At 43.3% G+C, this 22,360-nt stretch overlaps 1 protein-coding gene across 1 annotated transcript in view; it reads left to right on the top strand.

The window, feature by feature from the left end:
- LRPPRC (leucine rich pentatricopeptide repeat containing) overlaps window positions 1-22,360 on the top strand; it is a 253,528-nt gene that overhangs the window by 86,375 nt on the left and 144,793 nt on the right. Inside the window, exons 17-20 of the mRNA XM_040351539.1 lie at window positions 2,141-2,247; window positions 2,487-2,564; window positions 7,169-7,210; window positions 12,736-12,843. Coding sequence (XP_040207473.1) covers window positions 2,141-2,247; window positions 2,487-2,564; window positions 7,169-7,210; window positions 12,736-12,843 — 335 coding nt within the window. The remainder of the gene's footprint in view (window positions 1-2,140; window positions 2,248-2,486; window positions 2,565-7,168; window positions 7,211-12,735; window positions 12,844-22,360) is intronic.

Genomic DNA, 22,360 nt, shown 5'->3' with positions numbered 1-22,360 from the left:
TCCGCAACGCGCCACCACCCATCCCTCTCCGCAACGCGCCACCACCCATCCCTCTCCGCAACGCGCCACCACCCATCCCTCTCCGCAACGCACCACCACCCATCCCTCTCCGCAACGCACCACCACCCATCCCTCTCCGCAACGCACCACCACCCATCCCTCTCCGCAACGCACCACCACCCATCCCTCTCCGCAACGCACCACCACCCATCCCTCTCCGCAACGCACCACCACCCACGCCTAGCACCACCTATCCCTCCCCACAACGCACCACCACCCATCCCTCTCCACAACGCACCACCACCCACGCCTAGCACCACCCATCCCCACCCACCCCTCTCCACAACGCATTCCCACCCACCCCTCTCCACAACGCATTCCCACCCACCCCTCTCCACAACGCATTCCCACCCACCCCTCTCCAAAACGCATCACCACAACGCATCCCCACCCACGCCCAGCACCATCCATCCCACTCCACAATGCATCTCCACCCACCCCTCTCCACAATGCATCCCCACCCACGCCCAGCACCATCCACCCCTCTCCACAACACATGGCTGTGGAGGAGGCGGGTACAGAGAGGTGGCTGTAGAGGAGGCGGGTACAGAGGGGTGTCTGTAGAGGAGGGGGGTACAGAGAGGTGTCTGTAGAGGAGGGGGGTACAGAGAGGTGTCTGTAGAGGAGGGGGGTACAGAGAGGTGTCTGTAGAGGAGGGGGGTACAGAGAGGTGTCTGTAGAGGAGGGGGGTACAGAGAGGTGTCTGTAGAGGGGGGTACAGAGAGGTGTCTGTAGAGGAGGGGGGGTACAGAGAGGTGGTTGTGGAGGAGGGGGGTACAGAGAGGTGGTTGTGGAGGAGGGGGGTACAGAGAGGTGGCTTTACAGCCAGCCTCTCTGTACCCCCCCTCCTCCACAACCACCTCTCTGTACCCCCCTCCTCCACAACCACCTCTTTGTACCCCACTCCTTAAAATGAATAAAATTGTATTTTTTTTTATTTTTTAATAATTATGAGGTGGCACTAATGGGCTGAACTGGTAGGCACTGATGAGGTTGCACTGACAGGCTGAACTGGTGGACACTAATGAGGTGGCACTGATGGACACTTATAGGCTACACTGGTGAGCTGCATTGGTGGGCACTGATGGACACTGATGGGCTGCACTCCACCTCTCCACCCTAAACAATAACCTCCTCCCCAACCTAGATTTTCTGAGATAATGAAAAAAAAAATTGGCCTAAAATATCGGCCGCCCCAATTTTGAAATATCTGCATCGGCCAGAGAAAAACCCATATCGGTCATATATATATATATATATATATATATATTATTATTTTCTTCAAAGCTGGGCACCTTTTCCAAAGACTCCAATGTTAAACGTCAGACTAGTCATGGACACAGTGAGGCATGCAGATGGACACCATAGGCTTATACTTGAGTCAATACGTTTTTCCATTTTTTTTGGTGGTAAAATTAGGTGCCTCGGCTTATATGCGTGTCGACTTATACTCGAGTGTATGTACGGTATATATAGCTCTATCCCTATATAGATAGATGGAGAGAGAGAATTTTTATTATATATATATATATATATATATATATATATATATATATATATATATATATCTCTATCAATATTCAATAAAAAAAAAAAAAATGATGACATTGTTTTATATGTTCCTGGAGTTCATTTAAAAAGCAAAAAAAAAATCAAATAAATCTATATATAAAATATTTATACTGAATGGTGTTATTAGTCAGGTAATAATATAGATATACATCTCTAACACCTATATCTCCTGGGATTCTGCTTTGTTTGCATAGCTCTCCTACAGCGCAGGGAGAAAGGGGGGACGGCGCCAGATTGAAGTAAGACTGGTAGTGAAAAGCTGTCAGTGGCTCTGAAAATAATTAGCATTCCTTTCACTCACCAGTTAGATATGTGCTCCCAAACCACATAATCTCTATGCCTCAGTGATCATTGTTGCCATTCCAGCCTCTCATCAGGGTGACATCTCACACCAAAATGATTTCTTATAAATTAATCTTGATAACATGACAGTCCCAGTAATTTCACTAGAACGCTTTCTCTCTCTTTCTCTCCTTTTTTTTTTTTTTTTTTCTTCTTCCTTCGACAGAATCTGTTGGCTATTTTCTGTACGGCTTGATTGGCAGCCTGAGTGACTCGGAGGTACAAGCCAAAGAAGAACATCTGAAACAATACTTCCATCAGCTTAAGGAGATGGTACCATTTTCAGTTTTTTTCCCCCTCTAATAATGTCTGTCCTGTCTGACATGTATCTATTAGATTTTTAAATTGCTGCTTTTAAGTCGAACCCAACCACTTCTCAATGTCATGGCGGGAGCTGGAGACTTAAATTATGTTGGAGATAATTTGTGTTAGACAGATTTCATTTAGTCTGTGTTTTAAAACTAATATATATCTTCTTTCTTTCTTCTTTTTTTTGCTTCCTTCTGGAACAGGGCGTTACACTTGACTCGCGAAAGGCCAAAAGAATTATTCAGTTGTTGGAAACTCGTAATGTTCCTCGGTTAGCTAAGGTCTGTGCTATTTTTTTTATTTTTTTTAAAGGGTAACTCCACTTTCGTGGGGGAAAAATATCAAATAAAGGAAAAATAATATAGCGTATACAATTGCGACACAAGTCATATTGTTGTTGAATCTTTTTAACCACTTAACGCCCGCCGCACGATTATTTACGTCCGCAAAATGGCACGGACAGGCAGAAGGGCGTATATATACGTCCTTGCCTTTCCACGGGTCGGGGGTCCGATCGGGACCCCCCCCCCCCCCCCCGCTGCGTGCGGCGGGCGGATTCCCTCGGGGAGCGATCCGGGACGACGGCGCGGCTATTCCTTTATAGCTGCTCTGTCGCGATCGCTCCCCGGAGCTGAAGAACGGGGAGAGCCGTATGTAAACACGGCTTCCCCGTGCTTCACTGTGGCGGCGCATCGATCGTGTCATCCCCTTTATAGGGGAGACACAATCGATGACATCAGACCTACAGCCACACCCCCTACTGTTGTAAACACACACTAGGTGAAGCCTAACATGTTCAGCGCCCCCTGTGGTTAACTCCCAAACTGCAACTGTCATTTTCACAATAAAGAATGCAATTTAAATGCATTTTTTGCTGTGAAAATGACAATGGTCCCAAAAATGTGTCAAAATTGTCCGAAGTGTCCGCCATAATGTCGCAGTCACGAAAAAATCGCTGATCGCCGCCATTAGTAGTAAAAAAAAAAAAAGATTAATAAAAATGCCAAAAAAATATCCCCTATTTTGTAAACGCTATAAATTTTGGGCAAACCAATCGATAAACGCTTATTGGGATATTTTTTTTTACAAAAAATAGGTAGAAGAATACGTATCGGCCTAAACTGAGGGAAAAAAAATGTATATATGTTTTTGGGGGATATTTATTACAGCAAAAAGTAAAAAATATTGCATTTTTTTCAAAATTGTCGCTCTATTTTTGTTTATAGCGCAAAAAATAAAAACCGCAGAGGTGATCAAATGCCACCAAAAGAAAGCTCTATTTGTGGGGAAAAAAGGACGCCAATTTTGTTTGGGAGCCATGTCGCACGACCGCGCAATTGTCTGTTAAAGCGACGCAGTGCTGAATCGGAAAACCTGGCCTGGGCATTTAGCTGCCTAAAGGTCCGGGGCTTAAGTGGTTAACCACTTAAGGACCTTGTCTGTTTTTCAGATTTGGTGTTTACAAGATTAAAACAGTTTTTTTTTTTTTGCTAGAAAATTACTTAAAACCCCCAAACATTATATATTTTTTTTCTAACACCCTAGAGAATAAAATGGCGGTCATTGCAATACTTTTTGTCACACGTGTCAAAAAAGAGGGTTTCCGCCTCAACCCCCCCCCCCCCCCAATTTTGGGTGGAACGCCGCTTTAATCTAGTCAAATCGATAATTTTTTGTCGCAGTGACCAAAATCTTTTAAGGGACAGGATGTAAAAAAAATCTCAAATGCACAAATTTCTAACAATACAGTTGTGCTCATAAGTTTACATACACTGGCAGAATTTAGGATTTCTTGGCCATTTTTCAGAGAATATGAATGGTAACACCAAAAACCTTTCTTTCACTCATGGTTAGTGTTTGGCTGAAGCCATTTATTATCAATCAACTGTGTTTACTCTTTTTAAATCAAAATGACAACAGAATCTACCCAAATGACCCTGATCAAAAGTTTACATACCCTGGTGATTTTGGCCTGATAACATGCACACAAGTTAACACCAAGGGGCTTGAATGGCTATCATGCCCAGGTTTACACTGGGCTGTGGAAATTAAGGCGTGCAAGTTCACTCCCGCTTGTCAGTCCCGATTTCGGACACGATTTCAGAGACATCTGTGCAGTTTTCTGCACAGATGTCAATGTAAATCGCAGCCCAAAATCACAAAAAGTAGTACAAAAACTACTTTTTGAAATTGGTGCAGTGCCGCAGATGCGGGCGGCGTTGCACCAATTACGATGGTGACAGTGTCTGCAATTGCTGCCGATTTGACTTATCAAATCACATGTCAAATCGTAACAATGAGAACCAGGGCTAAAGGTAATTATCCACACCGGTTTTCTGTTTGCTTGTAATAAGTGTGTGTGTATAAAAAGTTAATGAGTTTCTGGACTCCTGACAGACCCTTGCATCTTTCATCCAGTGCTGCACTGATGTTTCTGGATTCTAAGTCATGGGGAAAGCAAAAGAATTGTCAAAGGATCTGCAGTGTATAAAAAGTCAATGAGTTTCTGGACTCCTGACAGACCCTTGCATCTTTCATCCAGTGCTGCACTGATATTTCTGGATTCTGAGTCATGGGGAAAGCAAAAGAATTGTCAAAGGATCTGCAGGAAAAGTTGGTTGAACTGTAAGAAACCAGAAAGGGATACAAAAAGATATCCAATGAAATCAGCAGTGTTCAAACGCTAATCAACTCTAATCAAGAAGTGGAAAATGAGGGGTTCTGTTGAAACCAAACCACGGTGAGGTAGACAAACTAAAATTCCACAACTGCCAGAAAAATAGTTTGGGATGCAAAGAAAAACCCACAAATAACTTCAGGTAAAATACAGGACTCTCTGAAAACATGTGGTGTGGCTGTTTCAAGATGCACAATAAGAAAGATGGGCTGCATGGTTGAGTCGCCAGAAGAAATCCAATACTACGTAAATTCCACAAAATATCCCGCTTACAATACGACAAACAGCACAGACAAGACTCAGGCCCCGTACACACGTCCGAGAAACTCGACGGGCAAAACACATCGTTTTGCTCGTCGAGTTCCTTGTGAAGCAGCCAAGGATCTCGGCGAGCCAACTTTTCTCATTGAGTAACGAGAAACTCGGTCGTGTGTACGGGGCCTCGGATTTTCTGGCACAAAGTCATTTGGAGTGATGAGACCAAAATTGAGCTTTTTGGCCACAACCATAAACGCTACATTTGGAGAGGAGACAACAAGGCCTATGATGAAAGGTACACCATTCCTACTGTGAAACACGGAGGTGGATCGCTGATGTTTTGGGGATGTGTGAGCTACAAAAGTACAGGAAATTTGGTCAAAATTGATGGCAAGGTGAATGCAGTATGTGATCATAAAATACTGGAGGAACATTTGCATTCATCAGCCAGGAAGCTGCGTACGGGACGTACTTGGACATTCCAACATGACAAAGATCCAAAACACAAGGCCAAGTTGACCTGTCATTGGCTACAGGAGAATAAAGTGAAGGTTCTGGAGTGGCCATCTCAGTCTCCTGACCTCAATATCATTGAGCCACTCTGGGGAGATCTCAAACGTGCCGTTCATGCAAGACAACCCAAGAATTTACAGGAACTGGAGGCTTTTTGCCAAGAGGAATGGGCAGCTTTACCATCTGAGAAGATAAAGAGCCTCATCCACAAATACCACAAAAGACTTCAAGCTGTCATTGATGTTAAAGGGGGCAATACATGGCATTTAGAATGGGGGTATGTAAACTTTTGATCAGGATCATTTGGGTAGTTTCTGTTGTGATTATGATTTTAAAAAGATTAAACACAGTTGGTTGTTAATAAATGGCTTCAGCCAAACACTAACCATGAGTGAAAGAAAAGTTTTTGTTATCCTTCATATTCTCTGAAAAATGGCCAAGAAATCATAAATTCTGCCAAAATTGTACTTATGAGCACAACTGTATAACTATTGCTTTGTGTGTAAAGATTTGCAGAAGTTTCCGTAAGATATTACATGCAAGTTTTGAATTTGATTCAAACTCCTAAATATGTTTTATATACGCGCTGTAGAAAATGCTCAAATTCTTCTTTTAGCAGAAGGGTTTATCAAAGATATTCATGTAAATCTGCAATTTTTCTGAATTGGTCATCACTAGGCATAGTCGGAGCTGGAGGAGAGTTGAAAATAGATGGGTGTTAAAACATTTACCGTAGTGGCCCCTTTGCTCCCCCTTTTGTCCTTTTCTTGGCACGGCACTCACACAGACTCCCTGCCTGGTTCGTCCCCGGGTTCCGGTAGTCTGGCGGATAACTTAGTCCTACCCCCTCCAATGCCCCAAGCTGCGGTTGTTTGCCCCCATACCCTCTTCGGTTGCTGCACACCTGGCTACCTTGTCGCCTTGGGAACCGTTTGGGTGTTGGCTGCTACGGTGGCCCTCGAGGTCACGATTATGTTTGTTACGGACTGTTTATATATGCATATACAGTGTGCTATGTCTGAAGTATATTTTAACTGTTCGGCCCTGCGAGGCCGGATTTCAACACAGGAGACCCTGTTGGACATGTCTGTCCTTTGTTTTATATGCTCCCCCCCCCCCTTCTGTTTTTTGTTTCCCTTTGTATTCCTTCAATAAACACTGATTATACAAAAAAACATTTACCGTATTTATCGGCGTATAACACGCACAGGCATATAACACGCACCCTAACTTTAAGAGGGAAGTTTCAGGAAAAAAAACTTTTCACAGCCCCCTGCGTATAACACGCAGGCACAGTTTACCCTCTATTTTCAGGGTAAAAAAGTGAGTGTTATATGCTAATAAATACAGGTAATTATTATTCTTTTTACTCAACTGATTTTATGGCCATGTTATTATCTTATTACGTAATGAGCGTTTTTAATTTTTTTTTTTTAGAATATAAAGGAATTGGTGTCTCAACAAGAAGTTGTTAGTGAGGTAAGTAGTATGCACCACTTTAGCAAGCAGTCTTTTTAAAAACATTTTTATTTTTTTAAATAATTCTGATGCTTCATAAAGAAGCCAAGCTGGCTAAGAGAAGCAATAAAGCTTACCCCTCCTGCTATTCTCATCACTGAGCTCTGCTGTGTTCTGTGTTTGAGATATCCTTTCTAAAGTGTCATCTAGGCGAGTTGCATTTCTGGTCCCCCTGCTGCATGTTGTAGTTTATTCCACTAGCCCTTGTCACTACTGTGTCCTTTAATGACATGGGGGGGGGTTGTGTGGAGGAAACCATTGGTCAGCAGGGGAAGCAGGCATTCAAAACTTTTGGAAATGGGAGATGCAGAAGTTTTTTTTTTTTTTTTTACTTGTTGCTTGAAACTGTGGTATTTGAAGGTACAGGAGGACTAAAGTATTGCTTTTCTTTATAGGCTGGACTTCAATTTTACACTTTTTATATAGTTTCCTTTGCTTTAAAGTTTGTCAAGCACATTGCGGCCTGATTGTGCAATCTCTGTGCTAATTGTGTAGTGGGTGGTCCTGCTTTAACATTACAGTCAGGAGGCTCCTGCATAATATAGTATATCCTCCAATCTTTTTAAATTTACTAGCTGATTGTAACATGTATGCTGCAAGCATCATCTCACTAAAGAGGATCTATGTAAGAACTGGGTACTTCCAGACAAAGTGTGTGTGCCTCCTAAGCAGTTTGTACAACGGTATTTGGAAGAAATATTTAATAAGAAGTCAACGGTCCTGCTGGTGGACCAAGCTGCATCCTATTTAAATAAGATGCTCACAGTTACCTTATTGGGATTATAGACTGTTTTTTGGACAAAAAGTTTGAATCCTTAAAGGCTTTTTTTTTTTTTTTTTTTGACAAGTGCAGCCATGCAACCCACCATTGCTTCTGTAGGGGATTGTCAAGCTTTCCTGGGCTGAGTTTTACCAAAAGAATTTGGAGCTCTTAAGGGTTTAGGTTCATCAGCTAGAAACCAGTTGGCGCTCTTTCCAAAAGTCTTGCGCCTCCGTGTAGATGGTTTGGTAAACTGCCTTCTTGGAACTTGTGTAAATTTATTAGGCGAGTGTTGCGGCTTAAATGCTGGTCGGCTGAGCTCCCTTACAAGAAACAGTCAGAATGCATGCCTTTTGGGCGGTGAGCGCCGCTTGGCAATGCCTCGGATATGTTTATCCAAAAGGTTATTGGGGAAAGAATACTCTCCCACCTCTGAAAAAACCTGTAGAGGAATAGTTTTCCTCTGGGGCCAGAAAGGTTTCCTTTCTTTCTTTCATACCTCAGGAGCTAAACTTTCCTTTTAGAAAGAAAAAGCTTAGACTTTCAAGTCTGCCCATTTGGGTACCATTTTCTCCTCCCAGTAAAGAGACCCTCCCATGATAGCCCCACTGCCAAGTGGGGGACATGTGGGGTCCCTCTCGACTATATGGACCTGGGTCAAAAATATTTGGGTCAAAAATATTGACCAGAATGTACAAGCTGGGGTTTCGTGATTTTACCTTCTCCATGCTTTATGCTGTCACATATGCCTAAAGCAATCCACAAAAGAACAAGTCCTTCTTGATGTACTTGCTGTGCTCTCAAGGGATCAACTCTGTTCTAGAACAAAAAAAGCATTGCAGACTTTATTCCAACCTTTTTATAGTGCCAAGCCAAATGGCACCCACTCTAGAATTAAACTGGTTGAACAAATTTCTACATAGTCAAAAGTTCTGTACACATCTGCCAGATTATCGGTCTCTCCATCTGGCCTTTGTAGACTTCAAGGTTGTTTATCGCCACATCCACGTTTTGCAGCCTCATCAGTGCTTTCTGCACTTTACGGTTGGGGAGAAGTATTAACCACGGCACCAAGAGCCTTAATGAAGGTGCTAGCCCCTGCATTTAACTGTTCTTGAGTGGTATTTGGATGGACGACCTTCTCCTGCGGAAAAGATATGAGGAAGGTCTCAAAACCGATGTGCTTCAGATTGTGCAAGTCCTGCTGGACTTTGGCTGTATTCTCTGTCTACAAACGTCAGCCCTAGACCCCTCTCACCACTGGACTGTCCGCACCTGGACCTTGACAGGGCTGTGGCACAAGCCTTTCTTCCCCAGGAGAAGCTGAAGACACTTCAGCCCAAGTTACAGGCACTACATTACCTAAAATGCCCATTTTATCCACTATCGCTCCACCATCCACTGATGATGTTTGAGTTGATGGTCTCAATTGAAACAGTCCCGTATGTTCAGTTTCTTTCAAAGTGTTGCAGCATTTTAATAGCATGGGACACTGTTTCTCTGGCCTTGGATCATCCCATGAAATCTGCACACCGTGACCAAGTTAGCCTTGGAGTGGTGGCTTTCCAGCACTGTGTTGGAGGTCCAGTAATTTTTTTTTCTCCCTGTGGTATGGAAAGTGCTGAAGATGGACACTAACCAGGTGGGGGGTGGATGGGGAAGGGAGTCCCGACAATGGACACATATGTGGGAGGGGTGGTGTGGATTCAGGGGACCTGGTTATAAATAGAAGTTAAAATCCCAATCAACATCCTGGAACTGTTAAAGTCTGCAATCTGAATCGGTCACTAGAAAAGTCACGCGCCTCTCCAAGAAACTGAGCTCCTTTTGACTTGGGCAAAACTTTACATTCCGCTGTGTCGGCATTGTGTATTACAGACATGGAAAATTTGCCAGGTGAGCTTCCTAAGCTCCCAACAGCTGGATTCCAGGTAGTGGTCCTCCCCCAGGATGTTTTTCATGGACTGAAAAACTTTTGGTGGGGCACCAGATGTGGATCTTCTGGCATCCAGGCTCAACAACAAGCTGGATAGGTTGATGTCCAGGTAGGGGCAGGGATCTTGGGGTGGGTGCTTTAGTGACCCTATGGAATCAGTTTAAACCATACCTTGCCTTTTGCGAAGTATAGGGTGGGAAGGAATACCAGTGATTCTAATTGCATTGGATTGGCCCAGGAGGTCATGGTACTTGTACATAATCTCCTACCAGACTCTCCGTAGACCCGACTGGACAGTCTGAACCTCCTGTCACAAGGTCCCTTGCTCCATCTTGCTTTACAGATACTGCCTTTGACAGCCTGGCTATTGATGCCCAAGTCCTGAGAAATTGGGGATTTTCACACTAATTGTAACCTTAGTGAAGACCTAAAAGCCCTCATCTCACAGGGTTTACCATTGCAAGTAGAAAGCTTATTTTGGTGTGAGAAGGGGAAGCTGCATCCTAGAAAGTTTTCCGTGGCATTGATTGTATACTTTTTGCATTTGGGATTGGACCAGTCATTGGCCATTAAGGACAATCTAAGGCCTTGGTACTTTTTCAAAGGCTACTTGTTTCCCATTTCTTGATGACAGCCTTAGTACATTGTGCCACTGGTGTGCTCTCTGCTGACTCCCCTGGACCTCAGCTTAGTGTTGTTGGCCCTTCCAATGCCACCAGTGTCCTTTTTTTCATCAAATTTCCATTTAGTTGTAGCCAGTCTTTTGTCTAAAATGCCATTTCAGTTTTAGTCATATTTTAGGCATGTCATTTACCTCTATTTGGGAGGGTGTCTTAATTCGAGGCCTTATCCTGTAAGGTGCTATTCCTTGTTCAAAAAGAATGTTGTGCTGAGGCCTCATAATGCCTTCCTTCCTAAAGTACCTTTTTTTGTCCTGCTCCAAAACATCTCAAGGAGATTACCCTCCATAGTCTCTCTAGATGTTTTAGGTGTTTAACTGTGTGAGTACTGTATATTAGAGCTGCGCAATTAATCGTTAAAAAATCGTGATCTCGATTCAACCTCCTGACGATCTCCAATGCAGAGTTTGCCAATTCTTTCATATAACAAGTGGAGAGACATATCGGCTGTCAAAAGAAAATATCCGGGCAGTCTGCCAAGTTTTTAATGGGAAACATAACTAATGCTTTCTTTTTGGATCAAAGGGATAAACTTCTGTGTGGGGTGTGTGTGTGAAGAAAAAACCTGGGCAGTCTGCCAAGTTTTTAACAACATGAAACATTGTAACTAACTTCCTTCTTGGATCAAACTTCTGTGTGTAAATGCAGGAAGTTTAACCACTTAGTCAATTTTTTTTTTCTGACACTTGTTTAAGTTCAAATCAATATTTTTTTGCTAGAAAATTACTTGAAACCCCCAAACATTTTATATATTTTAGCAGAGATCCTAGGGAATAAAATGGCAATTTCTGCAATATTTTATGTCACACTGTATTTGCCCGGCAGTCTTTCAAATGCAATTTTTTTGGAACAAAATACACTTTGATGAGAAAAAAAAAACAAATAAACAGTCAAGTTAGCCCAATTTTTATTTTAATGTGAAAGATGATGTTACGCCGCAAGAATCATGATCTATCTTCTAAGCAAAAAAACTGTGATTCTCATTTTGGCCAGAATCGTGCAGCCATATTCTGTATATCTCGCTGCCACAGCCTCGATTCATCAATTGAATGCTTTGTCTTCGTTGCTTGAAGGGTCAAGTTGCCTCTCGCTCCATACTTGCGGTGTGGTTCAGATAAGTCATTACTTAGGCATATGATCTGAAGGAAATGGCCTGCTCAAGGCTCGCTTTATCAGAAGTGTTGATGCTTTGCGGGCCTTTCTGTGTCAGGCGTTTTGTTTCCCATGTCTGTAAAGCTGTTTTTTTTCATTAGGTGGATGTTCAGGCTTCAGTGGTCCTTGGCCTAGGTCGCAAAGTTTTCCTGGTGGCCTTGTAGTGCCTTCTCATTTGTTCCTCTTCTTTCTGTTATGAGGCTTTGTTGTCGAGGGTCTGTTAGCCATCGTTGCCCGCCCTTCAGGGGTTTGCTTTTGAACACCCCAGTAGTAGTAGAAAATTGGCTCTCCTGTGATGTATGATTTTAAGACAAATCTTTTTTTTACTTGCCTATAAAATCACAAAACACAGATCCCTCCCCTCTTGTCTGACACTGACATTGCTTGCTATTCCAGATGTGGGGCATAACCCAGTAGTCTGATAATTGGCTTACCTGTGTCTTGTGATGCACTCTAATGCAGGAGAGTTTACGGGCAAGCCATTTATTTAATGGAGCACCTTGCTTAGTTTTTTTACTCTGGTACATCTCTGCACTGCTGATCTTCCTCTGCCTCTTTACTACCAGTTTATTTGTACATGCACTACAGTGCTGACTGCATGGCATTTCTCTGGGCACGGGTTTCCTGATGCTGATGGCAGTTGACAATGCATACATAATGTGTGTTAGGGCAGCTTCTTGTAGTATACAGTATATCGGAAACCTTTTGACAGGGCGAACACACTTTTTTGAAGCGACATGTCAAAGTTTAAGATTTTTTTTGATTTTGCACACTATACATTTAAAGCACATTTTTTCCTTTTAAAGTACACATTTAAAAAAATAAATAAATTGGCTGCACAGTCATGTACATAAGTGACCACCTTGTTGCTTGTCTACACCTTTTTTTAATTTTTTTTTTATATAAAAGTTCTGGATTTTGAGATGGTTGTGTAAAAAATTATTATTTTTTTCTTTAGGCTAAAAATATTCCAGACCTGGAAGAAGAATTGGAGAAATTGGAACCCAAAGATCTTCCATTTGGGCGAGCCTTAATGGATCTACTTAATGCATTAATTAAAGAAGAGGTAATGAGATGTTCACATTGTTGGCGGGTTCCCATAAATAATTTTTTTGTTTGGTTTATCATGCATCTTGTATTTGTTTTCGGTTCTTGTATAATACCCTTTTCACACTTCTTTGGTGATGTTTTCCCGCAACGTGGGTGCAGCTTTTTGTTTTGGGTTGCGCGCATCTTCGCCTAGACCAGGCATTTTTGGCGCGTTTTCTAAAAGCGCACTATTAATTGCAGCATGCAGGACTTTAAAGGGGTTGCAAAGGTAAAAAATGGTTTTCCTCAATAGCTTCCTTTACCTTAGTGCAGTCCTCCTTCACTTACCTCATCCTTCCATTTTGCTTTTAAATGTCCTCATTTCTTCTGAGAAATCCTCACTTCCTGTTCTTCTGTCTGTAACTCCACACAGAAATGCGAGGCTTTCTCCCTGGTGTGCAGTGTCATGCTCGACCCCTCCCCTGGAATACAGGAGAGTCAGGACGCCCACTAACACATAGATCCTTTCTCTATCTGCAACGTAGAGAGCGTCCTGACTCTCCTGTATTCCAGGGGAGGGGTCGACACTCCACACCGGGGAGAAAGCCTCGCATTTCTGTGTGGAGTTAGACAGAAGAACCGGAAGTGAGGATTTCTCAGAAGAAATAAAGACATTTAAAAGCAAAATGGAAGGATGAGGTAAGTGAAGGAGGACTGCACTAAGGTAAAGGAAGCTATTTAGGAAAAAAATGTTTTACCTTTACAACCCCTTTAGTGCACATTCAGAAAATGCACCAAAAATACCTGATCTAACAGAAGTCTATAGGAAAGTACCGGTAAACATGACAACCATGGTTACACTGTGCTGCACCCACTCTGCAGGAAAGGTGCGCTTACTTGGTACTTTGGCAGTCTCCCTGGGCTAGAATCAAAGCTGATCGATATTACAGCCATTTTTCCGAATAATGAGAAGTGGACGTCGTCTATAGAAGTTTGGCTTATAGTGCTCCTGTGACCCACCTATATTTACAATATGCTAAAGTAAATGCTAGTTATTTTAAAACTTGGCAAGTCTGAGGTAAGAAAAATATTTTTAAAATCGGAAAATAATGGAGCCTGATTTATTGTTTTAGAGAAGTTTTCCAATTGGGCCCAATTGTAAAATCTACCCGTAATTGCAGGAATGCAGGCTTTATTTTATAAACGATAAGCCCCTTTCACACTAGAGGTCCTATGCAGTCCAGCTGTCCATGCTTCAGCCGGAACCAGATCGGACCCTCAAATTTCTTCTACGGTAAGCTGGAAGTCAACACACTTTTGCCTCCGAGTCCGATCCGGCCACAAACAAATAAAAGGGATTCACTCCCCTCCGTCTGATCGGATCAAAGGGCAGTCGGGTGTAAAAGGATAGCCTGTCCATTTACATCTAGCTACCCTTAGAGCAGAGCGGGCATAAGCGGAGCAGACACGGACCGGCTATCAGGCCTCTCGGCTCAGCAGGGGATCAGCGGACAGATCTCCTGCTAAGCAGAATTGGATCTGACCTGTGTGAAAAGGGTTTGAAAGACATTGGTCATTTGCTTGAAGGACTAATGCTAGAAATCTGTGCCGGCAGAGCTGCTGATGGGTGAGCTGTGCCTGAATGTCAGCACCTAGAGCCTTTGTCAGAGATCATGTGGTAATGCACTTTTTGGTGTAAGTGCAAAACCGTATTTGAGGTGTAAACCCGTTGCCCTCCATCACACTTGGATCACCATATTTACTGTGTAGATCAGTGGTGGAATCTTTATACTATAAGGATTTTTTTTTTTTATCAGCAGGTACTAGGATAATTTTAATTAAGTCAAATCATAAGGAACAATGTGGATGAATCTATACAGTTCTGAACAGGGCTTTTTTTTCATCTGGAACTTGGAACTCAGTTCCACCACCTCTGGCTCAGACCCTCTACTCTGCTCAACACCATCACTTGTAAAAACAGAAGTCCGGCTTCTGTGTTTACAAGTGACAGCTTGTCTCCCAAAGGCTCCCACAGATCTGATCTCCTGAGCAGCTCCCACTGAGTGCAGGATGGGGAAAAGGGAGATGCAGGTGTTCAGGGTGCAGTGTGGATGCCAACACCCCCACTGGATGATCTCCCTGCAAGTGAGAAAGACGGGGCGAACCAGAGTGTGAGGGAAGAATCTAGAGCCGGCTGGGTGCTTCAGCTTAACACAGCAGCAAAAGTTGGACATGTAGAAGATGGTGAATAAGGGGGTGGTGGGGGGAATTGCATGCAGAGGTCAGAGCTGAAGAGGGGTGAAAGTGAGATGGGGATGCAGCGGTAATCAGCTGTGTAAGAAGGCTGAGCTCTGCACTCTGTGTAGCTCCACACTAAACTTTGCACATGTAGGCAATGTACCTCCGAACTCTGCACGTAGCGCAACCCTGAACTCTTCACTCTGTGGGTACCCCCCCGAACCCTGCCCTCTGTACGCATTGCAATCATGGTATTTAATGCTCTTTAAGACCCGCCCATTGTGCAATTTTTCCACATCCACTGTTTGAGTGTGTGTGTTGGGGAGAAGGGGATTTTGGGGTTCGTGGTCGAGTTCCTTCACCTATTTTCTGAGAAAAAAGCCTGGTTCTAGAGAAAGACAGCAGGACTGGGACGTTGCAGCGGACAGATCGGACACTTTAGACACTTTTTTGGGGCCCATTGACATTTATACAGCGATCAAAGCTAAAAATAGCCACCAATTACTGTATAAATTTCATTGGCAGAGAAGGGGTTAACACTGCAGGGCGATCAAAGGGTTAAATGTGTGTCCTAGGGAGTGTTTCTAACTGGGGGGGATGGGACTACCTGGAGGAGACCGATCGTTGTTCATAATCGGTATGAATAGCAGATCTGTTTCCTCTCTCCTGACAGAATTGAGATCTGTCTGTTTACATTGACAGATCTGTGTTCTGTCTCTCTCAGGAGCGATTGCGGGTGCCCGGCGGACGTCAGGTGTGTGCGCGTGCCTCCTAGTGGTCTTAGAGCGGCCGACGTACAGCTACAGCGATTCGCCCAGGGGAGACAATCTGCCGCAGTACAACTGCGGCGACTGATCCTTAAATGGTTAGAGGGAAAAAATGGCCTTTGGAGAATATAAAGGGGATTGGTCATTGTCGGCATTCCAACACTACAAGAATTGCAATAGGAAGTTTATGAACGCAATCAAGGTGGCTAAAACAGTCTACAAGAGACACATAGCAGAGGAGAGTAAAAAAAAATACCAAGAAATGTTTTAGATTATTAACGGTAAAAATAAAAACAAGCAAGATCAGAGCATATTGCCCACATAAGAAAATGAAGGGCGGATGGTTATGCATGACACTGAAGGCAACTGTGTCTTTCTTATCCTGGTATACCAACCTTGACTGTATTGTAACACGTCGCAGGACATACCCTTGTGGCTAACAGGCCAGAGTCTAATAAAGCTTAACACAAATCACCAGGACCAGATGACTTGCACCCGAGAGTTCTCAAAGAACTGGGATGGTACAAAATATGGGAACCCCCGGGGGTGGTAGACTTATAGAAAGCACCATAGAATATTTCATAGATTATGTGCTTTGTAGAAAGCCTGCCTTTTGAGAAGCCATAGCGGTTCAGGCTGTAAAAAGGAACTTTTTCACATGAGGCCTTGGATCAGAGCAGTAGTCCTCTTGACTTTTTCCCTGGAAGTGTCACTCTACTATAATACTCTGCATGGATGACTGTTCCTATCAAACCTGTTGCTAGCAGTCACAGTGCCGAATGAGCTCCTTTCTATCTATACTGTCAGCCAACAGATATGCGTTTCCAGCCATTTGCAAGTCAAATGTGACCACTTTTAATGCTGGGGATTGAAATTCCATTTTCCCGTGGAGGGATAGCATTCTGCCAGATAAAGGTATTCATACTATCCGGCGGCAGGCACCCAGCTCTACTTCATATTCATTTTTCAAGAGCGCCTACAATTTGTGGGATATCATCAGACTTTTGGGGGCAATTTCTTGTTCCGAGCGATTTCATTCCTTCCCCATGGTTTTCTGGCAAAGATGATTGCAGCGCTGTATTTTGTATCTCGGGAAATCCACTTTAAGATTACTCGCTTGTGACAACATTACAGATAACATAGTATTTGAAGCCTGAGATAATTTAAAGGTTTAGTCCTTGGCAGGCTGTGTTTATAGGAATGTCTGTTTTCTTGTGCCTTAAGCATTTTAACTAACCTTTTCATGCATGCTTATCGCCAGCGGAAGTCCGTAATTGTGTTTTTGGCGTATCTCATCACAGATTTATCAGTTCCTGTGGTGTACATTAAGTGCATTTTGTTGTTCTGTGTGCTTAAATGTGTGTACGTTTATTTTATTTATTTATTTTTTTCTTGTCTACCGGTTTCAACTTTAGTTTAAATTTGAACTCCAGGATTACTTTCACTTTAGTTTAATTGGGCTAACATGGGCCAAATAATTTTTCCTTTTTACTAATTGTTGCGTCCGCTGTCTGCATTGTATAAACTGTATGTAGCATCTTCTATACATTGGGAACAATTATTATTTGATTCCCTGTAGATTTTGATAGTTTTCCCATTTACAAATAAACAAAGGGACTGTCATTTTTATAATTTTAAATAATAGAGACAGAATATCAATCAAACATTTTGAAAAAAAACACACAATATAAATATGTATATTCTAAATTGAGTTGCAGTTCAGTGAATAAAGTACCGTATTTATCGGCGTATAACACGCACCCTAACTTTAACCACTTAACCCCCGGACCATATTGCTGCCCAAAGACCAGAGCACTTTTTGCGATTCGGGACTGCGTCGCTTTAACTGATAATTGCGCGGTCGTGCGACGTGGCTCCCAAACAAAATTGGCGTCCTTTTTTTCTTCACAAATAGAGATTTCTTTTGGTGGTATTTGATCACCTCTGCGTTTTTAATTTTTTTGCGCTATAAACAAAAATAGAGCGACAATTTTGAAAAAAAATAATATTTTTTACTTTTTGCTGTAATAAATATCCCCCAAAAATATATCAAAAATTTTTTTTCCTCAGTTTAGGCCGATACGTATTCTTCTACATATTTTTCGTAAAAAAAATCGCAATAAGCGTTTGGTTTGTGCAAAAGTTATAGCGTTTACAAAATAGGGGGTATTTTTATGTCATTTTTATTATTATTTTTTTTACTAGTAATGGCGGCGATCAGCGATTTTTTTTTTTTTTTTTTTTTTTTTTTTTTCCGGTACTGCAACATTATGACGGACACTTCGGACACTTTTGACACATTTTTGGGACCATTGCCATTTTTATAGCGATCAGTGCTATAAAAATGCATTGATAACCCCTTCACTGCCAGTGGCATTTTTATAGTAAACACTAGGGCGGGGAAGGGGTTAAGTTTGTCCCTGGGTGTGTTCTTACTGTGGGGGGGGGGTGGCCTCACTAGGGGAAACACTGATCTTCTGTTCATACATTGTATGAACAGAGGATAAGCATTTCCCCCCCTGACAGGACCGGGAGCTGTGTGTTTACACACACCGCTCCCGGTCCCCGCTCTGTAACGAGTAATCGCGGGTGCCTGTCGGCGATCGCGCCCGCCGGGCACGGGACTCGGCGCGCGCCCCTATTATCCTGCGAGAGAGCCGACGTAGAGCTACATGCTCTCGCGCAGGGGAGCCAACCTGCCGCCGTAAAATGACGGCAGCAGGTCGGCAAGTAGTTAAGGGAAGTTTTTAGGAAAAAAAATTTCCACAGCCCCCTGTGTATAACACGCAGGCACAGTTTACCCTCTATTTTCAGGGTAAAAAAGTAAGTGTTATATGCCAATAAATACAGTAAGTATTTGGTCCCCTACCAACCAGTATTATTTTGGCTTCCAGACACTGGCTACAGTATGGTTACTTTCATGCTGGGGTGCGTTATTGGTAAAGCTAGTTTTAGCGCCGTTTTACCGTAGTTTTAGCAGCACTTTTCAGCCACTAGTGGGGCACTTAAAACCCCCGCTAGCGGCCGAAGAAAGAGTTAAAAAGCACCCGTTTAGGAGCGCTGCCGTATCGCTTTGCAGCGCTGCCCATTCATTTCAATGGGCAGGGTGTTTTGGGAGCGGCTTATACACCGCTCCAAAAAGGAGCGGTGTATGCTTGCAGGACTTTTTTTTTTTCCCGTCCTGCAAACGCACCGTCCCAGTGTGAAAGCACTCAGACTTTCACACTGGGGTGGCTTGAGAGGCGCTAAAATGCCTGAAAAGCGCCCCAGTGTGAAAGGGGTCCTAGTGCTCATATAGTACACAGATTAGTCTTGTCAATTTAGGAAAGTGATCCTAAAAACTCGTGTATAAGACACCTGTCCACAGAATCTTTCCTCCATTCATACCTCTCCATCATGGGCAAGAACAAAGAGCTGTCAAAGGACGTCTGGGACAAGATTGTAGACCTGCACAAGGCTGGAATGGGCTGCAAGGCCATCGGCAAGAAACTTGTTGAGAAGGAGACAATTGTCGGAGAGATTATTCCAAAATGGAAAAAATATAAAATGACCATCAGTCGCCCCCTCTGTCTTGAGCTCAATGCAAGATTTTGCCTCGTGGGGTAAGGGTGATCATGAGAAAAGAGGGGTTTTAGAGCTACACAGGAGGAGCTTGTTAATGATCTCAAGGCAGTTGGGACCCCAGTCACCAAACAAACCATTGGTAACGCAAAACTTCAGTTTTTGGAGTTTGCCAATGAACATCCAAATGATTCAGCGAGAGGTTTGGGAGAAAGTCCTGTGGGTCAGATGAGACCAAAATTTAGAGCTTTGGCATTACCTCGAATCGCCGTGTTTGGAGGAAGAAAAATGCTGACTATGACCCTAAGAACACCATCTCTACAGTCAAGCACGGAGGTGAAAACTAGGATTGCACCGATACTATTACCTCTCTCGCCCTGCTCCTCCGCCCCTCTGACATGTCCTCTGCATAGCAAAATCTCTTATTTTGTTTGTGGAAAAAGGTATAGCATTTATATAAACAGGTTTCCTAGGCTCATTACAGTTTGATTTTTACAACAAAGGTGCATTGTCCTTTACAGTCCAGCCAATACTTTTTTCTTTTGGGTAGAATGGAGAAGGGTTACTACCCCCTGGCAGTTTACTTCTAATCAGGGCTTTATTACTGCCATGTAACTCCTCAACCATAGACTCACAATAGAGGAAAGAGTAACCGCTCAGATGAACCAAAGCGCCTTCTCACTGAATCCAAACCATGGGTGGTGGAAATGCAATGGGGTTTTATTAAACCTGGTCACAAAAAATACATGCCACAACAAATATTGAACAGAAGCTGACGCGTTTCACACCGTTACACAGTGCTTAACCACTTCCAGACTGCCGCATGTATATGTACGTCGGCAGAATGGCACGTACAGGCACATTGGCGTACCTGTACGTCCCTGCCTAGACGTGGGTCGGGGGTCCAATCGGGACCCCCCCGCTACATGCGGCGGTCGGATTCCCGCGGGGAGCGATCCGGGACGACGGCGCGGCTATTCGTTTATAGCCGCCCCGTCGCGATCGCTCCCTTACATAGAGCCGTATGTAAACACGGCTTCACTGTGACGGCTGCATTGATCGTGTGATCCCTTTTATTAGGGAGACTCGATCGATGACGTCAGACCTACAGCCACACCCCCCTACAGTTGTAAACACACACTAGGTGAACCCTAACTCCTTCAGCGCCCCCTGTGGTTAACTCCCAAACTGCAACTGTCATTTTCACAATAAACAATGCAATTTAAATGCATTTTTTGCTGTGAAAATGACAATGGTCCCAAAAATGTTTCAAAATTGTCCGAAGTGTCTGCCATAATGTCGCAGTCACGAAAAAAATCACTGATCGCCGCCATTAGTACTAAAGAAAAATAAAAAAATAAAACTATCCCCTATTTTGTAAACGCTATAAATTTTGCGCAAACCAATCGATAACGCTTATTGCGATTTTTTTTTTTTTTTTACCAAAAATAGGTAGAAGAATACGTATCGGCCTAAACTGAGGAAAAAAATTAATTTTTTATATATGTTTTTGGGGGGATATTTATTATAGCAAAAAGTTAAAAATATTGAATTTTTTTCAAAATTGTCGCTCTATTTTTGTTTATAGCGCAAAAAATAAAAATCGCAGAGGTGATCAAATACCACCAAAAGAAAGCTCTATTTGTGGGGAAAAAAGGACGCCAATTTTGTTTGGGAGCCACGTCGCACGACTGCGCAATTGTCTGTTAAAGCGACGCAGTGCCGAATTGTAAAAACCCCATGGGTCATTTAGCAGCATATTGGTCCGGTCCTTAAGTGGTTAATCATAGCTGTGTAACGGTGTGAAAGCGTCTGTTCTAATTTTTGCTGTGGCATGTATTTTTTGTGACCAGTTTTAATAGAAGGAACGTTTTTTGGAGTGCGGCTGTCCAAGTTTTCCTCTATATTTTTGCATAGACTCACAATGTAGGCTGAATTTAGTTCCCAACATTAATCCCAAACCTCAAAATAACAAATAACCAATGCTGAGAAAGAGGACATTTCTGTAAATGGTGTTGACCAGCAGTGCCAAATCTTCAATAATCCAGGATCCAGATGTGTGTGGCCTTCCTGTGGGACACTCAATGTTGAGGTGCTCTTGTTTTCAGGCCCTATTGTGTAGCTCCTATGAGAATGAATAGCAAATTTGACAGTCTGACACCGGTAAACACAGGTTTTTAGACTACATTTGGCCCCACTGCATGGGGTAAACAGCTTGTTGTCTAGTGGTGCCTAAATCAGTTGTAATACTCTTCCTACTCTCTACCCTGATGGGCTCCCTTGATCTATGTGACCAGTCCTGCACTGCCTTCTCCCTAAGGTGCTTCTGACGCAGTCACTCTAGCCTCCTCCATGTACAACGCAGGGCTGATAATCTTAGATTGTACATGATGACCCTAATGGAGCACATACAGACTGGTGCTTTGGAGAAAAGAGATCAGTGCCTGAACGCACTATAAAGGGGTTGTAAAGCTTCCTGTTTTTTCACCTTAATGCATCCTATGCATTAAGGTGAAATAACATCCGATGCTTACAAGCCCCCCCTCCCGTTTACTTACCTGAGCCCTCGAAAAGCCTGCATCAAGAATGCGCTGGCTTCTTGGCTCTGGCTTCTTGGCTCTTCCATGGATAGATTGATGGCAGCGCAGCCAGTGGCTCTGTCAACTCCAATGATTAGAGGGCCGGGGGGGGGGGGGGGGGGGGGGGGGCTGAGTCCTGTAGTTGGCGGCTATAGGCGCAGAATACAGGACTCGGGAGTGCGCCCGCAAGGTAACCCCCTTGGGAGAGAGCTTCCCGGGGGGTTAGCTGATGCAGGGAGGAGCCAAGATAGCCACAGAGGGACCCCAGAAGATAAGGATCAGGGCCACTCTGTGTAAAACAATCTGCAGAGCAGAGGCAAGTATGTCATGATTTTATTTTATTTTTTAAATCAAACCTTTAGTACCCCTTTAAAGAAGCCTCTTCATCTCTGCACTAGACTTAACAAGC

Source organism: Rana temporaria, chromosome 4 (assembly GCF_905171775.1).
Source record: "Rana temporaria chromosome 4, aRanTem1.1, whole genome shotgun sequence".
Taxonomy (NCBI): domain Eukaryota; kingdom Metazoa; phylum Chordata; class Amphibia; order Anura; family Ranidae; genus Rana; species Rana temporaria.
Note: the sequence above shows the minus strand (reverse complement) of the source record. Positions and strands in the feature narration are given on the sequence as shown.